Source organism: Mizuhopecten yessoensis, unplaced genomic scaffold (genome assembly GCF_002113885.1).
Source record: "Mizuhopecten yessoensis strain PY_sf001 unplaced genomic scaffold, ASM211388v2 scaffold4535, whole genome shotgun sequence".
NCBI classification, from domain to species: Eukaryota; Metazoa; Mollusca; class Bivalvia; order Pectinida; family Pectinidae; genus Mizuhopecten; species Mizuhopecten yessoensis.
In genome coordinates this window covers 1,030,935-1,055,924 of record NW_018405595.1, presented here as the reverse complement: position 1 = coordinate 1,055,924, position 24,990 = coordinate 1,030,935, and the positions used below count along the sequence as shown (strand labels likewise).

General features: G+C 37.6%; 2 protein-coding genes across 2 annotated transcripts; one reads left to right on the top strand and one right to left on the bottom strand.

Moving 5' to 3' along the window:
* The first annotated feature begins 49 nt into the window (after positions 1 to 49).
* LOC110449231 (transforming growth factor beta regulator 1-like) lies at positions 50 to 11,022 on the top strand. The gene is made up of 10 exons (XM_021495958.1): positions 50 to 292; positions 2,255 to 2,373; positions 2,998 to 3,115; positions 3,775 to 3,845; positions 4,870 to 5,081; positions 5,705 to 5,841; positions 7,286 to 7,432; positions 8,332 to 8,429; positions 9,600 to 9,823; positions 10,075 to 11,022. The coding sequence occupies exons 1-10, from the start codon at positions 86 to 88 to the stop codon at positions 10,191 to 10,193; spliced, it is 1,452 nt and encodes a 483-aa protein (XP_021351633.1). The 5' UTR covers positions 50 to 85; the 3' UTR covers positions 10,194 to 11,022.
* Positions 11,023 to 13,484: 2,462 nt separating this feature from the next.
* On the bottom strand, positions 13,485 to 17,113 carry LOC110449229. Its single transcript, XM_021495956.1, has 2 exons — positions 16,785 to 17,113; positions 13,485 to 14,273 (listed from the first exon to the last, which is right to left on the bottom strand). Exons 1-2 carry the CDS (start codon positions 17,080 to 17,082, stop codon positions 14,041 to 14,043), a joined length of 531 nt encoding a protein of 176 aa, XP_021351631.1. The 5' UTR covers positions 17,083 to 17,113; the 3' UTR covers positions 13,485 to 14,040.
* Positions 17,114 to 24,990: the final 7,877 nt, after the last annotated feature.

The following is a 24,990-nucleotide window of genomic DNA, read 5'->3' as shown; positions in this document are numbered from 1 at the left end:
ATATTTCTTACGTGGTAAGCGTTTTACTGACACCAAAATATCTGACACAGGAGAGTTCCAAAAGTGTTTTCGCCAAAGAACAACCATGGAAAGAAACAACACATCGACAGAAGCATCAAATAATATATTTAGTCAAGATTCTGCGTTTTTAAAACAATACCAAGCTGGACTTCAAAAACAAAATGTGAAACCTGCGGCATCACAGCACATAAGTCTACTGACGGGCAAAGTCGGTACCACGTTTACCAGTGGCGCTGGAAATCAAACAGTTATGCCAGTGATGGCAGGGCAGGTACTGCTGATTCAACCTTCTTCTTCCTATGAGAGACGAATCTCCAAGATTAGAGCGATTAGTGTCTCTGGACTTAGTGGCCATTGGCGCATGTGCGGAAAAAAATATAGTTAGAATTGAATGAAATAAGCAAAACTATATATTATATATTGGGGGGGGGGGGGGGGGGGGGGGGGGATTTCGAGTCGCACAGCATGACTGTGATAAATTAGAAGTAGTGCAACACGATCACACAATTCCATACAGGACATGTATAAATAGGCCAGCCTATGTTAGTGGGACAGTTGAAGAGAAGATGTGTTTGACGGTGTACTGTATGTGTGTGTGGGGGGGGGGGGGGGGGGGGGGGTAGTTGTTTAATGTGGAGGGTCTAGGCCAGTCTTGAATGATTTAAGGCTGTCTGCATCAGAGGGTAAGCTGTTCCAGTCCGCTATGGTCCTTGGCATGTAAGAGAACTTGAAAAAGTCTTTGGATGCCTGAATTGGACGATAGCGGTGGTTCCCACGAGTCCTGGAGTCGGCCTTGGTTAAGTACTGGTCGGCTGGTATAGCTTTGAGATCGTGAGTGATCTTATAGAGGTGACCAGCCTGGCCTTCCTCCGACACCTCTGCAGGGAGTCCCACTTGAGGGAGTCAACCAATGCCGAGACACAACCTGAAGTTCTCGAGTGAAAGTCATTATAGACGTTTCTGGCCGCTCTCCTCTGGACAGCCTAGAGTTGATTGATATGGTCTGCTCGGTATGGGTCCCAGGCAGAGCATGAGTATTTAAGTTGAAGTCTATCCAGGGCAAAGTACATCGACTGAACACTGACTTCTGTCAGTGAGATGAAACCTGTAAGGGCAGATTCATGTAGGCGCGAAACCCGTCATCCATCCATCCATCCAGGGCAAAGTAATTGAGGGCTTTGACCCGCCTGGTGCATCCAGACATGTTGCGGCGCAAAAGAATCCTAAACTTCTGTTTGCCTTTGCACAAATGCTGCTAACATGTGGGCCCCAGGACAGGCTATGGGATAAAGTTACCCCCAGGTACCTGCTAACAGGGACTACCTGTAGTGATTTCTGGTGGAGTGAGTAGTAGAAGGAGATTGGATTACGTTTTTTAGATGTCCTGATGACGAATATTTAAAACATTTATCGCATTAATGTTTCTAATTTATCTATTTTCTGAGCTACTTTTTGTCTTACAGTGTATTTTCTAAGAGTTTGGCTACTGTACATTTATATGAATGTTCCAGGTTTTTTATTAAGAACATGAATTTGAAGTATGCAGGCCTAGTTAGCCCAGGTTTCCTCTGGCCCAGACATCAGATTAGACATTTTGATAGATAGCTAGATGTCTGGTGTCTTGGCCAGAGCGCACTTCTATATGAAAACGTGGAATTTCTCCGACACCGTTTTGTATCAGGAACTCAAATTTTGTGGTGATGACAACAAAAATCTACTATGACACAACACATACACCTCACATATATATCGATAAATGAATTATTTATTTATCCAAATTCAATCTTATTATTATATAATTATCACCAATAGAATTCCACATTTTCATATAGTAGTACTAGCGTGCTCTAGATCTGTCCCCACATGAACACCAGACAATGTCTAATGAGGCTATATATCACAAAGTGTAAATGCGACAGGATGTGTATCAATTGTGATACCTTGTTATTATTATAGTGATGTGCGATACCTAATTCACATAACATATATTCCTGAAACTGTGCACCTGTTGACACAATAGCACGTAAATAGATTTGCTGTTTTATTGAACTTTCTACTACATTTTACAAGGCTTTATGATATGTTAATTATTGTTTGGTGTAATACATACATGTATGGGTTTTTTATTATGTATATATATAGTTATAGTTAAAATGGCAATAGAAAAGGAAATATCAGTCTAGTGTAATACTCATCTTAGGTGATTTTATTGTTTATATACTATACTCTACAGCCACAAATGGGAGGTGTAACAAAGGTAAGACCACCAGTTGTACAAGGGCCTAATCCAGCTCTTGTCACCGGCTCACCAGGATCAATAGCACACGCTATGCTGGCACGCAATCCTCTCCGGTAAGTCATCAACAAAATGTTTATTTCATTTTTACTCTTGAATGAAATCAAGGTCTACATTCTTGACAACTTTTTTGAAATTTCCATGGGGGAAATTCTGCATGCTCAAAATTAAAACATAAATAAAATGTCTGTATATATACCCCCTAGAGGCAAAATAACCCTTTAAAAATAACATATTTTGAGTTGTTCTTTCAGATGAAATCATTAGATCTTCAAATATAGGGATAGTTAAGCAAACTAACTTGTTGAAAATGCTCAATTTAAGGGTCTAAAATTGAGAGTCTTCCTCCTAAATAAGGAGTCCAAGAGTTGGCAAGTATGGGTCCATAGGAAACATTTATATATTTTGATAAATATTTTTTATAGAAAAAAGGATCTCTTGATTTTAGCAGTGCTTAATTTTAATATGGCAAAGGCATTGTATATATCTATGAATTGAATCTGCAGGGACCTCTGAAATATATTTTTCAGATTTGTTATATAAATAATTACTAATTGTATGTTACTTTGATGAAAGGTTTAAAAATCAATAAACGTAATCTTAAATGAATGGTATTTACTTAAGGATTAAGTAAAAAAAAAAAATGTGTTAACACAATGACTTGTTGTGATTTTTTGCAGGTTTCCAGGTACAACCCACCCTGTGCCTGGAAGAATCATTACCAGACCAATCATGGCCCCAAACCCTTATGTCAGGAAATGGAGACGGCTCAAAAAGGTCATCAAGGATCTCATGTTTGTAAGTGTTTTGATATTTCTCCATTTCAATTGTTATTGTGAAAAATTATTAAAGATCTTTTGTTTGTATGTTTCAAGAGATTCAACTATTACTGTATAGTGCTTTAAATTCGCGTCAATATTTCACAGTTTCTTATTCAGTGCATATTTGCGGGTGTTAAATTTTGCTGTGCACCTGAATCCCGTATTATAAATTGATAAAATGAAATATACAATGTGGACTAGAGGCAATTAGAATTACAAGTTTACCAGTTTTTGTCTCGCTGCCACGATAGCGGAAACAAAACTAAGGTGTTGCTTTTCCGACGGTGGCGGCGTCAATTAACATCTAGTTTTTGCGTTTGTTTCACTGAAAGTATAAGTGCTAGACCAACCAAACTTGGATCATAGATGCATCTAGGTGGCATAACTCAAATCATGCATCAAATGCTGGATGCTGTCTACCTTTCATGGTCCATTGACTTTGTCAGCATCTCCATCAACATTAAGTTTTTGCGTTTAAGTTAGTTTCTCTAAAACTAGAACTACTACACCTACCAAACTTGACATGTGCATTGATGGTCAAAGCGGGGGTAGACATATCAATCAGTATGGCTTGTTTAGTAGAGATAGAAGCCTGTTTTTGGTCACAGGGATTGATTAGTGCTGTTGTACACCCAGGTGAATGCTGCGATCTGTGATGAGGTGGTGAGAGTGGAGGAAAAAGTGGCGAAAGCTAAAGAAGAGAGACGGTAAGTCTGAAGCTGATTCTGCCTGATTTAGTTTCTTAGTGCATGGTGGTGTGGACAAAATAGCCTACCAATTTATACCTTAACACACACTACTTAGGAAATATAAATCACAACACAATATATTCACCACAGGTATAAATCAGGAAAGAATTTGTTTATTTAAGTCAGTAGGTTTTTGGGTTAACAATAAAAATTGTTGCTGAAACTGAATGTAAAAGCTTGTAATCTTATATAGTAGATATTTTATTCTATCTTGTGTAGAAGATGATTTTGAGCCCCATTCATCCAACCAACAGTAACTCAATTGCACATATGTCAATATCTAACCAGCATTTTTTGGGGAATAGTACTAGTTCTTCTCTTTTCTCTTAATATCAGATAAGATCTCAGATATACCATGGCTCCACAATGTAGGCACTGTGTGGTGTCTAGGTTTACTGGATTTAATTAAAGAAGCATAAAAAAGGAGCTGGAAGTGATGGACAGTTTGCTTAGCTAGTCTAGCTTGATGTGCCTGAGCTTTTAATATGTTGTGTCGTCCATTATCTGTCATCTGTCAACTTTCATGTTTTAACCAGTCATTACACGAGATAAAGTGCTGTAAATTTTCCTGTATTATTGACCTTGACCTACTTTCGTGGTCAGTCTCAGCGGCCGCATATGTTGGTGAAATGAAACCCTGTTAACCAACATGCAATTTAGAGTTCACAGATATTGTTCGATGGTTAAGCTCATCTTGTCTGCCACAATATGCTTAGTTGTAATACACATGATAACAGTGCAGATGAGTGCTGCAGGCCTTTTTGTCCTCTTGTTTTATCTCCAGAATGTACAAATGTTAATCAGGTACTGTTTGTTCAAAACTCAGTTTTATTTAGAATTCAGACATATTAGAGAAAATATATGAATAATTGTCTTGATTTTGAAACAAGTCTTGAACAGTTTAGCATACTAATATATCTGTCTCAATATGTTTGTATATATTTCTAGAAAATAATTGTCATATGTTTTTTCCAAATTTCAGGTTCCTGTTACGTAAGGTTTTGCATTACCAATCCTACACCGAGGGTGTACCTACACCTGATAAATCCTCCCCAGGTGGCGCACCTGTCAAACTGAGTGGCTTGTCCTCGGGAGAAAGTAGTGATCCACAGACCATGAAAGTCAAATCTAAACCAAAGAAAAAAGTGCCCTCCACAGACCGGAAGAAAGCTGCTACAACTAAAGAACTTTTAGGTGATTAAAGTCAACAGATTCATCAATATAAAAAAAAACTCAAGCAACTTTATTATTAAAATGTAAACAGATTTAGCGGTGACTGGATTACCAATATTCTAATTTTGATATAAAGTGAAACCCTCTCTACAGAAAATTCTAATGTGGAGTCCATACCAGCATGTTTGCCTTTATTTTAACAAGCCTCATAATTGTTGGCAGCAGTGGTGATGCTTGGTATTAGTTGGCCTAATGCATACTTTTCTATTTTTAGGTCACCTGAGCTTTAACAAAGTGTTGTTATTTTTCGGGTCGATCAGAAATCCAATATGGCCGCCACAGCCGCCATTTTGAAAATACCAATTCAAACTTAAAAACAAGTTATAATAGGCCGATCTAACTGAAAAATGGTCTAGGAATGATCAGCTCATAGTCCTGACACACTTAAGTTAACGTTATACTTAACAATTTTTTACTCAAATTGGTACATATTTCAACAACAAAAATAAATACTGTAGACTCAGGTGACCGTTAAGGACAATGGGCCTCTTGTTGTTATTGCTTTGATGTTATATATATGCCATGAGATATTTAAAACATTATGTGTAATTATCTAAACTTGTTTTTTGGGGGTAAAATTATAGATGGTGTCCAGGTGAAACCAAAGAAGAGTAAAAGTCAAATCATCAAGAAAGTCATTCCTCCTCTGCAGTTAGACTCAACTGGACGTCCCGTCTTCCCTCTGATCCTCGGGGAACTGACCATTCACAGTATTGGAGAGGTAACTGGCTTTATTTATGGGTTTGCTGCATACAATATGTGTGACAACAGCATACAGTTATCAAGCACTAACAAATAAACTATCTGGTACTTGTACAATGTTGTACAAAGTGCTGGAGAAAATTATTTGACACTTCTTGTATAATGGCTGGCAACAGGTGCGGTGAAGTTTTAGTTTTGCAGATGTTCTTGTGAAGAAAAATAAAGAACAGAGAAATGTTAAAATGTATCAGAATTTAGTACATTCATATGTAACCCTAGCGGTCATATTATGAAGTAAACATTTTACAGTACAACATGTTTATAATAAACTTCAGGGGACCTACCCGGTAAGACATGATGGAGTTATCTTCAGTACAGAAAAAAAAATCTAGGAGGTCTACAGAAAGATTTTAGGTCTCTCAGGCCCGTTTCTAGTATCCGGTTCAACTGGTTTGTCTGTATTTAAATGTAAAATTACAGGTATAACTCCTGGCGGACCTGCAGTTGTACCGGATGCGAGAAATGGGCCTGAGATACCTAAAATCTTTGTGTAACCAAAAGGCCCAGGGTACTGATATTAGGCCTGTAGCATGCTGGGATGAAGGGCTACCACGTTTGTTCAAATAAATTACCTTGACTAACTTTCAAGGTCACAGGGGTCAAATGTCGTAAAATCTTCAAACGACTTCTTCTCTATAACCGAAAGGACCAGGGTACTGATATTAGGCCTGTAGCATGCTGGGATGAAGGGCTACTAAAATTGTTTAAATGAATGACCTTGACATATATTCAAGGTCACAGGGGTCAATTATGTTAAAACCGTATAAACGACTTCTTAATAAGCAAAAGGCCAAGGGTGATGATATTTGGCCATTAACATGCTGGGATGAAGGTTTACCAAGTGAATGACCTTTGCCCATATTCAAGTTCACAGTGGTCAATATGTTTAAATCTTTAAATGATTTGTTCTGTATAACCAAAAAGTCCAGGGTAACGATATTTTGCCAGAAGCATGCTGGGTTGGAAGACTATAAACTCTGTTCAACCTAATGTCCTTGTTCGACATTCAAGGTCACAGGCATCATATGTTTAAATCTTTTAATAGGTTCTTATGAATCAAACACTGATATTCTGCCTGTATCTGTATTTTTGTCCACTTTTAAGATTACAAGTGTGAGATTAATACCAGGTGAGCGATGCAGGCCAATTTAGCCTCTTGTTCAACTTCAGGCTAATTCTACCAGATCAGTATAGCAAAATGTGTTACAAATATTCTGCCATTGCCCACACTTTGTGTTGTTACTTCTTTGAAACCATTCATTTCAGCTTCTGGTCTTATTCAGATAACAGAAGATGACCAGGTCAGCCTCTTACTTGATGACAAAATGTGTACTTTTCTGTTGAAATAATATCTATCTTCAAGGCTGAAAATCTAAGATTAAATAATTGACCTTTGACCCTAGATTGTGACGGATCGCCCAGGATTCCATACTCCTAAGTGCATCTACCCTGAAGGCTACTGTAGCACTAGAGTGTTTGCCAGTACCAGTGGAGACGACCAGAAGTGTCTGTACACCTGTAAGATATCCGACGGGGGGAAAGGACCCATTGTGAGTATATGTCAAACTACAGTGTAACCTACTGTCCTTATTTTATTAAATGCCAAACTTGGCAAGCCATAACATCCAACCCCCCCAACCCCACCACCCACCCCCTATTTCACTTCTTGAATAATCTTATCTCTAGATTAACGAAGAAGGGAGCTGGGTAATTGAACCCAGGTATCACAATATTCTGCATCAATTCCAGTTATAATCTTTTTGAAGACCAAAATTTGATTTGGTTGTTTATTGTATTAAGAGTACACTCTCCTCCAACCCCCTTTTATTGTTGAGTACCCAATGGTAGGTAATAAAGCATATGCAATAAGAATACACTTACCATAATATAAATGTGACCATTTGGTAAGATTTGACAGGTTTTAAAAAAGTATATGTCATATTCAGTAGTTTTCATAAGAAAGGGGATCAGATCATTAGGTTGGATTAAGATATCGGAATACTCCGGAGTCAGATAAGACGGAATTTAATGTATTGCTTTCTCAGGTCGGTTACACCAGCTGTAAAATAAATAGAGAATATTTAATGGGACAATATTCAAAAAGTTAGGAAGAATACCAATGTTTTTCTGAAATGTGAATTACAAGTGAAAAATATCAGTATATTCTGCCATACGAGTGATATATATGTATAGTATTTAATGGGAAAACCGTTAGAATAGTAAACTATTGCTGCATCAAAAACTGCAGGAATTAGCTATAGTTGTGTGATATTTGACACCAGGTTCTAATCATAAACATATCTTCACCGCAAGTTGTATCATCACATGTGAAAATACAACATTTCTTGCAGTGAGGTGCAAGTTTTTATTACATGAAAATGTTCAGATTTTTCACTGGGAAAAGTATCATATAAGTATTTAAGTAAGTATGATACATTTATTACTACAGTTTGAGATAGCACCTGAGGACAACACGGACCGCGTACTGAGAAGTGATTCTCCGTCAGACTGTCACAACCTCCTTATCACTGCAGTTAATAAAAGCAGGTGGGTGTATTTAGTAGACCTGTAACAATACAGTCATATGTCATCATCACATCACACTTCATTAATCATTTGATTTGTCATCTTTTCTATTGGTTTATGATCATGATGTAGCATTATTTACCATATTTTCCACTGTATGACAGATACCTGTACAAGGTTTTCTCCTCCTAGGGATTGACAAGGAGATCTTTTTAGGCTGCTTTCATGCCTGTGAAGTGTGTGACATACTCTAGCTTGTTGGAATTGGTTTCAGTACATTTTATGACTGACTTCTGTAGAACTTAGATCCCTTTGTCTATTTGATAGAAACTTAAAACATCTGCAAACTCAAACTTAACTTTCTGGTCAAATTTTACAATGTAATACCCACCGCAGAAACTATTAAGCACTTACATATTCATCGAAGTATCTTTTACCCTTTAAATATATGGTAGACATAAAATTGTGATAAGAGTTTACACAAAGCTGTTAAGCACATGATCAGCAAACATTCAAACAATGACAAACTTTTGTATCTCTTGTGTGTACTTCAGGACACCAATCCAACAATGCAGCTGTCATTGGTTGAAAAGACATCTGCTGAATCTGAGTTTTTCATAAGTATATATAAAAAAAAATAAAAATATCAGAAAAAGAAGCGAGTTTTAAAATGCAATCCTAGTGAGGTCAAAACTTTGCAATTTTCAAAGATTCAAAGGTTGGTAATACAGGGTTTAACAACTTATTAACAGCTAAGGTTGATGTCTTTTTATCTGATGTAAAATGCTGATTTGTATGCCTTGTTTATTTACTATATTTATAAATGTGGCTGTAGGAATACTGTACTAATATATTCATGTGCTGTAAAGCACATTAAGAGTAATTTTGCAAATTATAGTGTGCGCTATTAAATGTTGTTTATTTGATAATATTATTATGTGGTCATTTGAAGAGTCAAAGGACTAGCTTTTAGCCAGCATATATAACCAGGCCAATATGCTAAGATGTCTGCAGCTGTATACATGTACAAAGTACCTAGTTGTTTCATATTTAGAGATTAAACCTTTAATTTGAAACGTGTCCGCTAGCTAGTTTAGTTCAGAACTTTAGTCTTTCTCAGTAATATATAAATAGTTGATTCTGAATCAGCACACACTGTATTGTGGTATGTTCTGTCTTTTTTTCTCCCAGAGGCAACAATATGCTGGACTTGGTTGGTAAGGGAGCAGACTTCTTCGGTTTATCACATCCGGTCGTTCAGAACTTAATACAGAGCTGTCCCGGATCTAAACGATGTCCAGGATACAAATGGGTCAAATTTGAAATCAACAAAATGGAAACTGTAGAAAACCTACTCACCGAGTCCTCCAACGACCCTTCAATCAGCTACGAGGCTTTCAAACTATTAACTAAAGGTAATTAGACTGAACAGAAACAATGCTGATCTTCCAATATTCAACGAAAGATTCATAATGGATGACAATTATATTTAGTCTATTTGAAGATATTTGACCCATGACCCTAGCTCTTTGAATGTTGCAGATGTAAGATAAATAAAATGGGTGTATGTGTTTCTATATAGGTTTAAATACAACAAACTTCTTTGAAATAAATGAGCCTTTTGTATTTTGACAGTTTTTAGATTTTAACTATAATACTGTTCCAGGGGCTCTGTTACCGGGAAAGGCGACGTCTCTTCTAGAAACTTCAACGAGTCTGCGGTCATTACTGACCAGTAAACCAAATCTAACTGGAAATAAAGCAGCCAGCAGTAGTGTGGGATGAACGTATACTGACCAGTAAACCAAACTTGACCATTCGTATAGCTGATAGCAGTGGTGTGAGATGTTTCTGATTCCGCTTCTATATAGCTACCAAGCTATGGTCAGCATACCAACATCTAATGGGAATAAAGCTGCCAGCACAGGTGTGAAATAATTCTGATACTGCATCCACCAAGCTGTGGTCAGCATTGTGACCAGTAACCAAGCATAAAGCTGCCAGCATGTGAGTGGAATGATTGGGGACACTGTATTTACCAAGCTATGGTCAGCATACTGACCAGTAACCAAGCATAAAGCTGCCAGCATGTGTGTGGAATGATTGGGACACTGTATTTACCAAGCTTCGCTCAGCATACTGACCAGTAACCAAGCATAAAGCTACCAGCATGTGTGTGGAATGATTGGGACACTATCTACCAAGCGAATGGAAATTACTGCCCACTTTAAGTAGTGCAGGATCTTATACTCTACCGACTTTGACCAGTTAATTTACTGAGTGGTATATATATTTCGTAATGCAAAGCTTAAGGACAGCATATTAATTATTCCATCTGTGTATATGATGAGTTTCGATGATATCACAAAATACTTTAAATTTTACAATTTCATGGCACCAATATGTACAATTTTATGTTTTTCATACATTTTCAAACTATTGGTATATCGAACAATAATGTGACCAATCAGAGTACAGCATTTATGGTGTAGGTAGCATTAGCACAAAATTCCGACTTAATAGCCATTGGTTGTATGTTTTTGTCAATTCATTAACATAATATATTTATTAGAAATATAATAAAACAACATCCCACAGGGATCTTGGCATCCATCATTGTAAGGTCTTCATTATTAGTTCTCTATAAGTTTGATCTCTTTTCTTTCCACTTATCTCTTGAATTAGATATTCAACAGTAAATGCATGATCTGTTGACTTCAGATTTAGCTCATTCACTCCTGAAGACACTTTTGAGCTCTTCCAATTCAAAAGTTGGAATATTTCAATATGAATTTTCAGGGTGAATGAGTTTATACGACAAGTTTGGAATTGTCCTTTCAATGTGAGGTTGTGTTTTGATCTGTAATAGGAGAAAGAGAAATATACCAGACCGAGATTCAAACACAGGACTCTCCAAAGTCTAGACGGACAATCTAACAATTGAGCTACATGGTCGCTGACAGTTGATCCAGTCCAGTTCCGCTACAGATCTATTAATCAAATTAACTAGCAGCGTGCCTTCAATTTTGATATGATGACTGATATGACATAATCCAGGGGCACAGAGAGTGCAAATGAGCATAACCCCTGATGTATCATTTACAAGGATGCCCTGCTACCAGAAGGGCCATACAAACTACCTTCTTTTAATATTGAGTTCTTTTTCCCCAACAACGCTCCAGACAAAACCTACTGAGCCGTTCAGGATTAGTTGCATTTTGATTAAAATAAGTTAAAGAAGATGTGGCTGACGATCTGAGGCACGGACCAATCCATAACCATATACCTGCTTTCTGGGCATGAGACGTTCCAGAGGTTCAGCCTGGCTCTTGAAGACATTGTTTTGTTGCATAGCCTTGAACGCATTGAGTTCTCCTCTCCATATCAAACCATATACGTATACAAAATGCTTGGCATGAAGAGGCAAATGTATATATATGATACATGGCTTGGCCCCAGTGTCTAGCCCCACCTCTTGAGATTAAGTGCCTTGGTCACAATATTGAAACTATCAATATCTCCACTCCATAAACCATATGCAGGTATATATAACAGTTTGGCATGAACAAACAAAAAAGTTTACAGTCGTGCTACAATTACTGCTTCGGTGTCCTAACAGTCGAACCCAGTGGACTGAAGTCCTTCAATACTGTTGTAATATGGGTTGTTTATGAAATAAATCCATACAAAATCACATAAGTAAATACATGTACATTTATGTCATAATAGTTCCACTACAAATGTATGAATATACATTTTAACTCGATATTACTCTGAAGTTTGAATTTTGTAGGCTCTACCATGTGCGTAAAAGAGCAGTTGACCTTTCTTCGTAACTCTGTGACTTTTTTTACTACTTTGACAAATCCCTAGCCTTGTTTCACTTGGTGACCCATCAGCAAGTATGTAAGTGAAAGTACCTAATCCTTGAGCTACTTCCCATCATGATTTTTTTAACCAAAAATCTGCAGTTAGCAATGGTCATCTTTAACAGTAAAGACGTGTATTGAAAGTAGGATGTTATCCATATTTCTTCACAATACATCTACGAAATTAAAACAAACGCTAGAATTACATGAAAATTATATATTTCTTCCTTTTCTCAAAATCACAACTAAAATATGAAAACGTTTTTCACACTAAATGCCTTCCAAAACCCCACTTTAATAAACTATTTAAGTGTACTCTCTCAAAAAGTTCATATTTATAACAAAAATTCCTTATTCTTCAAAAACATTTTCTGAAACCTGAAGTGTTCAGAGGAGGATCTAATGTGTACTTTCTTTATGAAATACCATATAACGGGTTATTTATGCAGGCTTAAAGTTTTGGGATTGTGACCCAAAATTAGTTAATTGAATATATTATACACAGATTACAATCTAGACATGTGAAGGAACTAAATGTTCACAGCGGTTTAGTACAGAGACGGGACACTGCGTATGTACACTTGGCTAATAAAATGTCATATTCAAATGAAAACACTTTATTACAGCATATTGAGCAACAACAAGTTATTTTGTTAAACAAAAGCTTCAACAAAACAATTGCATGTGTGGTATAATCTATTTTTAAACACCCAGTAATACTCCTGATGTTAATGAATAGTTACCACATACTCGCTATTTCACGACGACATTACGGTTATGAAGGTTATTACCCTGGCTTTATTCTACACATCAAATTATTCTGCAAATCAAATGTTTGTGATCAAGTTATTGACCTGCGAAATCGCAAAAAACGTCATCCCCACAGAATTATCCTGCTACATGTATAAGGTGGGGTTTTTAATTGAATTCTAGCTCAGAGCATTCTTTTGTATACATTTGTGTATCTATTCACGAGTGTAAAATTTGGAGTTGGATTGACCATACTCTTACAAATTTGTCATTTTGAATGACAAGTTGAGTGCATTGACATTGCTGATTATTTCCTGTGAAGAAATAAAATGATGTTGTGAAAAAATTATAAGACACTTCTTGCATGTGAAATTACTTCATTTGTGAGTTAAGATTCAATGATGCACTGACCGAAGCAAGTTCAGTAATCATGATAAATCAAGATATATGCAAGTAATACTAATTTATATATTTATTATTCAAAATACAGTCAACTCACCACCAATTTTGTCAATAATTGACATGACCTATTATACTAAAGCCAGAAATGTCCTCTCCTTTTGTTTTTTGGTAGAAACGGTGCACAGTTTTTGGACTTTTTACAGACATACAATTGCAGTGTAAGGGCAAACTCAACAAAAATACTGATTGAAAACCAATCATGTTAAATACCATACTGAGCTGATTCCAACATCTCTCTTGCTAGAACTTAGGAGAACTTTTCCGTGATAATCCATAACTTGTAAATTTTGTTTGCTTGTTGTTGTTCACAGTTTTGCAATCCTAGACATTTTTAAAATGTGTTTCTAGAGCCTCGTGTAGACAAATGCATGTATATACAATACAGGTTTGAATTCACTGACAATGGTTCAAGAGGTTACATTCAATTTCTTGTCAAAAACGTATCGACCGCTACATTCCTTTTTATAGGCTCCCTTCAAGTCAATATACCAGTTTGTATGTAATGACAGTTTGAAAATTCTGCTACAAAAATAAAGCTCTTAAATCACTTATCACGATGTCAAAGAATCCTCGTCTTCACCTAGTTCCTTTAGTAAATCTTTCTTAAGAGCCTGTAAACGTTCTTGATATTTAACTTTTTGCATATGTTGCCCTATAAGCAAAGCAGAAACAGTCAGTATCCCAAATCCCAGCCGGACAGACATCAGTTGAGTACTTCGTCCTTCTCTGCCTTTATACGCAGCTCTAACTCCAAAGAAAATTGTGGTGAAGCTTCCCAAAATCCCTAAAACAAGAAAAAAGCTAATATGTATCATATATATGTAGCAATCAAATAACATTTACTCAGCTCCATCCTCGATACTCCAGGGATTACGCTCACTTTTGCTCTCTGCACCCCTGAAATATGTCGAAGCAAAATTGAAGGCTCAGTGTGCACCACTTTGTGGATGAGGTGAGAAGACTAGTATGATACTAAGTAACTTTGATGTACACCAAAATAATCTGTCAATCATGCATCAGGTAACAGTAAAATTGACTTGCTTTTGAAGTTGGGTGTCGCTACTATTTAATCTTCAAAGGACAGGTATCAGACCAGCGATTGGTCAGGGTTTTTCACCCAAGACTACCATAATCAAACAGCTAGCCGTGTGCCTTCAATTTCGCAATGACATATTCAAGGGGTGCAGGGAGCGAAAGTGAGCGTAAGGAATATTGAGGATGACTCGGCTAAAATATTCTGATAAGACTGCATATAAGGAAAAAATTGTTTCCACTAGAGTGGTGTTCTTATAATTGATGTAATCATTATTTTGTCCTTCGCACCACATAATCGATAAGGATTTCTCCTAACAGATCATGCTTTGATCATTCAGTAGAATAACAAGATGCTCAATGAGCCTGCATTGCTCACCTGCTATTCATCTCACACTTTTCACCTGAAAAGGGGACCATTCCCTAAAATTAAACCAGTCAATCACACCACATTTGTCAGCATGTGGCTGTCATCAACCTCGTGAATATAGAAAAAGTGTCTGTGAGAAAATTTTGAAACTCAGAAATGGCATGTTTTTGAAGGAAACAGATACCATAGGAGAATTCATTTTAGGTGCATATAGGAGGTTTCTAAAGGAACAAAATTACTCATCTTTCTAATGAAACAAAACATTGTTTGTACATCAACTAGCAATGTCTGGTTTTTGATGCAAGAAAGTTTGGAGGGATAGATTTTTCAACATTGAGAGCTTTCCACCCCTCTAGTTTATATATATATCATCTTTGGGGGGGTGGGGGGCGGGGGGAATGTTTTTGCCGAATGTTGATCTTAACCCCAAAAATGTGTAAAAATTCTCTGAACACCTTAGTTTAGGTCCAAATATAGCTGTAACGAATTATCGCGTCCCTGTGTTTTAAGTGTTTCGGTCTAGAGTGCAGAGGTCCAGGCCAGCCAGGTTTTTATCCTGGTCTTGCTGATCATGAGCTGTTGCATTTTCCCTTTCTTGTTACAAATATAAGCTTGCTCAAAATACAATACTGTGTGACAACAGACACTTTTGCCTTTGAAGGACTCAAAAGTCACCTACCAGTACCAGTCCATAATTAAACCCAACACCCTTCCAATGAGCTACACAGGTTCTTAGTTGTCAATAATGGGTTGATTAATAGAATCTTGCCCTATGCCTTGAGGTGTGACAGAGAAATCTCCAACCCAAGGGACGATAATCTTGACATTCTTACCCAAGGCTCTGCCGAGGGTAAGACAATCGAGAATGTCATCCCGAGGTGCTGGACTCACAAAAATCATAAATGTGGCGACATCCAGTACCAGAGGACAAATGTCCCGATCCATATATTTGTGTGTAAACTCAGCAACTGTAATCATATACAAGTATATATATGTAGTCGGACGAGGAAAAGTGATAAAGATAGTGCCTCTGCTGAGGCTCAAATCGCGACCCTTGGCTCTCCAGCCCGATGCTCTACCTCTGAGCTAAAGAGAAATTCCCTACAGCCGACGCTTGTAAGGCAACCTAATTAATCCACACCTTTTACATAAATATAATTCATCACCTCTAAATGCCCAATACTATCAAATATCATCCAATACTAACCAATTATATACACAATTCTACTTCAATGCCGCAACATATCATCTAAACCACAAGTATTTTAATGATTTCTCCTGTATTGTCCCAATAAAAATGTCCATGTCTACCAAATAATGGACCTACTTCATCATTTTGAAGATAATGTCAATGTAGGGTTGTGAGAGTATGTGCATGGCAAAGAAGGATGTGTATATATGTAGTCGTATGTATGAAATACTAATGATTAAGTGAGTGAAGTTTGGTTTAAAGGTGTCAAAAGATTTCAAAACATACAGATCTTCATCTGTTCTACTTCCTCCGTCGATACCGACGATTACGGAATATGGTCTTGTGCTGTTGTGCGTTTATTATTGTGTACAGTGATTTTTTATTTTTGTTATTTGCTATAGGATAAAAACAGTGAGTGAGTGTTAGTTATGTTGTAGGTTTTGTATATGTTTGATTATGTTATTTGTGGTGCATGTCCTGAATGCACTTGATATGGTGCAGAACCTAGCCAAAAACCCATAATTACGACTCAATACTACTGCCACACAGATATGACCCAATAATACCCAACACAGACCTCGGGTTAGTAAACTTTCTTCGTTATACGTTCAGTTATAAATTCTATTTTACACCGCTGAATACAGCTGTTTCGTGTTCGTCATTTTATAATAATATACATTGTATATTTACATAAACTTTACCTAGTACAACAATAGGACTTTGCTTCATACGATAAATAGCCCTCTCGTTAAATGGCATAGCTTCGACATGTACTGCTCCCTTGGTTAATGTTTCGTAAGACTTTTTGTGATCTTCTCTTTCGGCTTCATCCAATCTTTTTTTAATGGTTTCTCGAGCAGAGTCCGTTTCATTGCGGTAGATTTTCCCAGGTGCCAGGTAAGTTCCGCCATATCTAGTGGCCAGGTCACGTTTCTCTGCTGCAGCAGAAGCATCGTCATCGTTAGGAACTTTCGGTATAGGTAGATAGTCCAGAGTCATTTTCGGCTGCTATTAATACCCTTGCAAAATTATGAAATCAGTGGTAGTTTCGTAATTAGAACAGACAGTGTTAAAGCTCTATAATGCTCTACCACGTTACATAACTGAGACAAAGAGTTTAAACATATTTCTTGATATATAACTACATATCACACACTTATTGAAAGGATAGTCAAATTAGTAATATACGAAAATACGGCCGCAATAATGAAAAATAACCAACAAAATCACCGAAATCAGCCGCTGCGTAAGTAACAAAACCCTTTATCGGCTAGATGGGCCTGATGATAGTGTAGTAGAGTGTTATACGACGTTACGCGCAAAGTTGGTGACACCTAGCTTGTGTAACGCAAAATGACGTCGTTTTTATAATATTTTATGTCGCTTTTAGACTTTTTATTATATTTTGCATCATTTGGTATGTCCCCTTGTACCGTGCAGACAAAGAAAAATGATCATTTGAGCTGACAAACATTTTTCATAATTGTTGTGAAATAAATTAAGATTAAAATTTGGCCGGAATTAGGGGAGGATAAATGTAATTGTGGGGACAGTGATATATTCTCAAAATCGTTTCCATTGTTTCAGAACGAGTCGGTTGCCCCAGTTTTGCATTTTTGATTAAGTATCAACGTCAGATATATCTGTTATTTTTACTGTAGTTCTACAATTATATTTATAAGTATTGACTTTATCAACGTAGTGTTTCGAAAATTGTAATGATATGTTTTATTTAATTCGAAATAATAAAATGGCCTCACAATTTCTACTGATATTTGACACTAAATTTTGTCCAACGTGAGTCCCACAGGGTGGAATCCAATCAGTCACCCTGTTTGGTCTTAAAATCAATGATATAGTCAAATGTCTTGGTCAATCAACAGAAGGGTCGTTATTTGTGGATGATCTCTTGATCTGTTACAGATCTAAGAACATGCACACGATAGAACGACAACTTCAACAGAGTTTAAACAAACTACAAACTACAAAATTGGGCAGACGAAAATGGCTTCAAATTCTCTAAAACTGTGTGCATTTTCTGTCAAAAACGAAAAGCACACAATGACCCAAGTCTTACACACGATGGCACTAGAATTCCTGTTGTTGAACAGACTAGATTTCTCGGCCTCATTTTTTATTCGAAATCTCTTTCATACCACATATATACGAGTCCTTTCTCATACTGATTGGGGAGCGGACCGTGTAATGCTTTTGCGTCTATACAGATCACTTATTCGAACAAAACTGGATTATGGTGGTAGGCGCGCAGTACTTACCTGCATATGCTAGACCCAATCCATAACCAAAGGCTACGTCTAGCCCTTGGAGCTTTTCGAACAACACCTGTAAAAAGCCTGTACGTGGAAGAGAATGAATCAGAAGGAAAAAACTTGCATTACAATTTTCAGCTCAATTAAAATCAAACCTAAAAATCCTGCTTTTGATTAAGTATTCAACCCAAAATACCAAAGCATCTTTATGCAAAACCCAAAACTTCTGCCAACATTTGGTATCCGAATTTCAAATTTCCTGCAAGAACTCATCATTAAGTTGACTGACATAGCTGAATTTAACATATCTGATATTCCTCCGTGGACCATTCAAACCCCTGATTTTAACTTTTCATTACATGAGCGAAGGAAATCAAGTGCTATGCCCGAATAACACAAATCCTCCTTTCGGGAATGCATTTCGAATTACCTTTCTCATACACAACCTTACACCGATGGTTCCAAAGAAGGTGAGAAAGTGGCAGCAGCCTGCTTTACTGCTAATTCTTGCACTTCAGTTCGACTACCCGACGGCGCCTCGACCATATCGATGAACACCACATCAAAAAAGCAATAATTTGTTCAGACTCTCTATCTGTCCTACAGAGTTAACAGTTAGGAGATCCTAAAAACACACTTGTAAAAAACCTTGCTCTTCGAATATCTCGTAAAGTACAACCGAAACTTAAAACATCTATTCCAAGTCGGAAAGATCGTAGAAAAGAAGTCGTCCTCGCTCGGCTCCGTACTGGGCACACATATCCTACTCATTTGACCTTTTAAAACGAGAAGATCCACCTTCATGCCACGCATGTGACACTCCATTTACACTGGAACATTTTTTAATAGAATGTACCGATTTTAAACACATTCGCGATAACTATTTTCAAGTCACGTAATATGAAAACTCTTTTCCGTTCCGTGGACTCGAAGGCATTTTTTAACTATTTGAAAGACATCGGTCTATTCTATAGACTCTGGTGTCTTTTAACCCACCTTACCCTTTTTGACGTTATATATATCACATAGTCCATATCATCAATTCGTTATCTCTTTTATTATTTCAACATCCTTTTTATTTTAATTATTTACACATACAATGCGAATGCTTTTAAAATTGACCTTTTTATCCGATATTATCTTCGCTACTCACATGTTTGTTAACAGATATTAAATCACCATGGCCCTAAATGATCACAGCCGTCGATGGGCTGTTAAACATAATCAAACAAACAAACAAACAGGTTTAATTTTGAACGTTGATGCTCAGGGGGGTTGGGCTACATGCTCCATTTAATCCTGCGTTCGTTGCCTATCAGGTACAGGCAACGTCGCTACTAGTCCGAATTAAAAAAAAACTGTGTTTGAAGATGTCGCTGTTGCATCGGTAACAAACGAACATCGTCGATATCAAGGGGTTACGCTTACTTCCGCTCTCTGTATCCATGGAATATGTCATAGCAAAATTGAAGGCACGCTGTTAGCTATTTGATTGGTGTCAGTTAAAAAAAAAGCTGACCAATCAGGCTGATACATGTCCTTTGTGGATTACAGAGGAGCGACATCAGACTCCAAAGCAAGCACGTTTTACCGTTACGCGACCGCGAGTTTCTTTTGATGTAATCAAAGGATCAAACTAGTCTTCTTGTGTCATCCACAAAGTGGTGAACACTGAGCCTTCGATTTTGCTATGATATATTTTAGTGGTGCAGAGAGCAAAAGTGAGCGTAATCCCTGGATATCGAGGATGACTAACGAATGACTGGTGTGTGGTGGCTACTGACATGTAGATGTCTGATGTGGGGACCCTACACCAGACACCTATATGTTAAAATGTACAAGTCTGTTGGTAGGGACAGAGGAAACTTGGGCTAGTGGCTGCTATATATAACATTGTCAGCTTTTGCTCTCGTCGTCTGTCTGTAAGAGGTGTTAGGTCCAGAGACGTCATCATTTGGGTTACACTAGAGTGTAGAGTAAAAGTAGTCTTTCGGCTGTCGAGATCGACGGATTCTCATGAGATATAGCATTAACTGCCCACTTCTGTAGTGACTGGTCCTTTTATAGTTGTATCTGATCAGTGATCGACTTTACGCGGTCGTTTACATAGTAGAGAAACATTAGTGGTCAAAGTACTGTGCCCTGTGGAACGCCAGAACCTACTCTAACTGTTGATGATATTTCACCTTCGACTAATACTCGTTGCTGTCGGTCAATTAAAAAAGCTTGATTCCATAATGCTCTAATTTATGTAGTAATTTCCTATGAGGAACAATGTAAAAAGCAAAGTCCAAAATGACGAGGTCAGTTTGAGTTTTATTGTCAAATGATTTCATAATTCCATGCATGGTGATGACAAGTTGAGTTTCACAAGAATGGCCAGACTTAAAATTATGCTGTAGTGGGGCAAGTACGTAGTGTTGCTCGAGGCGGTTCATGATATGTTTTACAATGATAAAATAATTATGCTCCAATATTTTGCAACATACACTTGTCAATGGTATTGGACTGCAATTTCCGGTTTCTTGTCTGTTTCCTTTTTTTAGATATTAGAGCGATGTTGGTGTTTCTCCAGTCCCTTGGTAATTCCTCTGTGTCTAAGCTGTATAGATTGGACTGCAATTTCCGGTTTCACTGGACACGTGTTGAAGTTTCAGTATTTTGTATGTAAGCAAGCCCATCTTCTCCTATTTCCTGTATTTAGTGATGTTTTCATGATGGCGTTCACATAGTTCCAGTGTGACTTCCTTGTTTATTTCTGTGTATTTCGTTTATATCCCAGTCCTCTGTGTTTCTTGTTTTCTTTGCTTTTGCAAATAGATGGGGTTTTTTTTCTTCATTTGTGTTGATAGTTTCCGGGTTTGCCATGGAAGGCTTCGTCGACTTGAGATATTTTGAGGATATACATGTATGATCTTCCATTATTTTCGTGATTCGAGTTATGAATTTTTCTCGCACCTCAGACAGAGATATCCCACGTCATATCCCATGCTAGATTTTTCTATCTCGTCCGATCTGTCTTGTACCTTTACGTGACATTTCGCGGAATCTTGACACTACGATGTATTCATCTGCGCGTTAACTGCTTGAAATTGACAATTTGCATTATAAATGTCCTGTTTTGTCGTTATTGTATAGTTTTGATGTTGTTAGATATTTGATGTTGTAGATAAAATATATTTTACACTGTGAAATACATTGTGATCTAAGTAATGACGGACTACGTTTTTACGCGGAAGCATTCAAATGTAGCTTAATTAGTGAATATGTCATCATCATTTGAGGCCCAAGGTGGGATACTTGTAGTTTTTAGCAAAATTGAATTATTATTTTCGAAATAAAAATTGCGAGTGAGATAACCCGATCTCGCTCAGTTACAGGTTATAGATTTTATTAATCCAATAACGATTCTTGAAACATGATGTCTCTACCTTTGTTTACAATTTCAGCGCTTATTAGTTTGATCATGTCTTGCTGGATCTATTTTTTTCTTCTTTTTTAATGAGTATCTATGCCTTCTTTTTGGTTTGTTAGCTCACCTTGCCCGAAGGGCCATGTGAGCTCATGCCATACTGCGGCGTCCGTCGTCCTTATGTCAACTTTTTCTTTTCAACGACTTCCTCTGAAGAACTTTTTTGATATTCGGCCAGTAGGTACCTGGGTTGGAGTCCTTTAAAGTTTCCTCATGAAAATGACCTTGACTTACGTTTAAGGTCACATGGGTCAAATATGTTAAAAACCTGAAACAACAATATTTTAAGAACCATTTGAACTAGAGTCACGATACTCGGGTATGTTATTTCGCTCAGTTTCGCTCAGATGACATCGTTGTAAGCTTGCTAGGAGCTTGTGGTGATGTATAATGTCCTTTTCTTATAATGTGTGCTGTACACACGCGTACTAACTTGACTTCTGGTTGCTATATATATAGCTAGTTACAATTACAGGTTCATTTCTTTATCTGGTAGGGTTGGAGTATTCAGCTCCCACTGTTGATTCCTCTCTTTTACAATTTGATGGTTAAAAACATGTGATTTTTAAAAGCATGGTCAGTGCCAAACAGTCAATTTGTTACATTGTTCACTTTTGACTGATTAGACTTGCATATATATATATGTAACTAATAAAAAGATGGCTTGAATTTTGTCGGGTGATTGCTTCCAGTGGCTGTTGAACCGTGACTTGAAGGTGTTGAGCGTTGGAGAGGTTACTAACTCCTCCGTTAGAGAGTTCCACAGATTTATCACTCTGTTGCTGTAGAAATTACCATACTGTTTAGTCTGCATGGTCTTTTGAATAGTTTCCTGGAGTGCCCCCTGGTTCGGTTGTCTTAGAATAGTTTGCCCTTGTCAAGAATGTCCATGCTGTTTAATATGTTGTAGGTTTGAATTACGTCAGCACGATGTCTTCTATATTCGAGAGTTGGGAGTCCGAGTTGTCTTAGGCGTTCTTCGTATGGTACGTTTTTAAGGGTTGGAATCCTTTTGGTTGCTCTTCTTTGCATGTTCTCAATTGTCGTTTTGTCGCGGATCAAAAATGGTGATGAGGTCTAATCAGCGTTTTGCATAGAGTTAGGAACATTACAGGGCTCATGTATGTAAAAGTCCGGAATATTATGCCCAGCATCCTATTTTATTTTGATGCAACTAAATTGGCGTTGATGGTGAATTTCAGCTGATTGTCTATATGGACACCTAGGTCTTTCTCGTATTCCACTCGTACGATTGGGGATTCTTTTCCATCTTGAGTTACATTGTATGGTGTATATATGGTCACCTTGTCTCTGTCCGAGCTCAAGATGTTTGCACTTTGTGGTGTTAAGTTGCATGAGCCAAGTTTTGGTCCAATCACACATATGATTTATGTTGTCCTGTAGATTTTGGTGGTCTGCTAATGTTACATTTTTTGCAGAGAGTTTAGTGTCATCCGCAAATAGTTTGATCGTACAGCTTAACATATCAGGCATGTCGTTGACATAGATCAGGAACAGTATTGGTCCTAAAACACTCCCTTGAGGGACTCCACTTGTGACTGGTTTCAGGTTTGAGGTTGTACCATTGATCGTTACTCGTTGTACCATATTTTCCAGGAAGGCTTTTATCCAGTTTAAAACTTTCCCCTCAATTCCATACTGTTCTAGCTTGTGTACCTAGAAGCGGTGCGAGATCTTGTCAAAAGCTTTACTAAAGTCCAGATATATGACATCTATGTTGTCACCAGCTTCCAGTCCTTTATGCCAGTTTTCCAGGGATTCTAATAGTTGTGTAGAACAGGATTTCCCCGGTCTAAACCCATGTTGGTCTGGTGTGAATAAGTTATTCATGTCCATGTGGGTTAGGATTTCGTCCCTTATTAAACCATGCATTATTTTTGATGGTACCGACGTTAAACTTATAGGCCTGTAGTTATCGGGGTCTTTTTTGGTCCTTTCTTGTAGACTGGTGTCACTGTTGCCTCTTTCCATGGTGTTGGCAGTTAGGATGTGTCCATTGATTTTTGAAAGGTGATTTGTAGAGGGTTTTTTAAGGCCTCTGCAGTTTCGAAAATGAGTTTTGGATGTATACCGTCAGGTCTAATCAGGTCTTGTACTTCCAAGGCCTCGCTTATCTCCCTTATCACTCTTTCATCCAGTGCCTTGTTGGTCAAGGGAGGATTTTGGTCAGATTGTTCTGGGACGTTGAAAAGTATGATGTTGTTTATTTTACTCCTTCTTTCTTCCAATTCTTTGTTTCGTGCATCCACTAGGGCATTGACATTTTCTTTCATCTTTGACTCAATGTATTGTTGGGATTTATTCACCTCCTGTCCTATCCGGAGTGTTGTTTCAGTTTCCAGTTTCGATAACCTGGTATCAATAACTTTTAGTCGTCTCTCATTGGAAATGTGCAGGGCTTTCATGGAGTCGCCGATGTTTTTGAGTGTTGGCTGAATGCGCTTGCATGCTGTGCAGTTAAAAGATACACTCGCAATGTTGTTTGCTACGAGGTGTCTGTATACTTCTGTTGGCAATTTTGAACATTCTTGACAGAATTTAAGGCCACAACATTCACATGTGATGAATCCCGTGTCTTCGGCAAATACTGTGTCACACTTACCATAGCTGCATGATTCGGGATCTAATTCGTCTCTTCTTCTTTTACTTCTTTGGCTGTTACTTTCCTCCTCATCGCTGCTGTATCCTGAATTAGCGCCCATCTCTGCAAGGGTTCTAGAATGTATGGATTGAGGGAGATGTTAAATAGTTGCATATACATTTTATGTACAATGATTAAGAAACAGAGTTATAAGTATCCGCCTCATCCAGTATGATGCCAGTACTGGTCCGGGGTGAACACCGTCCTTCAGGAGTACATACGAGGTCCTTGCTGTTGTTTTGTTTTCCTAGTCTCTCGAGATGTACACAGATCCCCTGAGAATTTTGGAGCTGAGATTCCTAACCGGATGATGATTTCTCTTATTCCCTGGCTAAGTTGTTCAATCCTAGAGCGCAGTTTGGTCAGTTACAGTGAATATATCACAGTTGCTGTGACCTTTGTAACTATTCCATGTTTTTACTGAGTAATGGGGGCACTCCAGAATGACAATATGAAGCCTGTCGTTAAACTGGTCCTTTACTGGTATAAGCCGCTTGTATTGC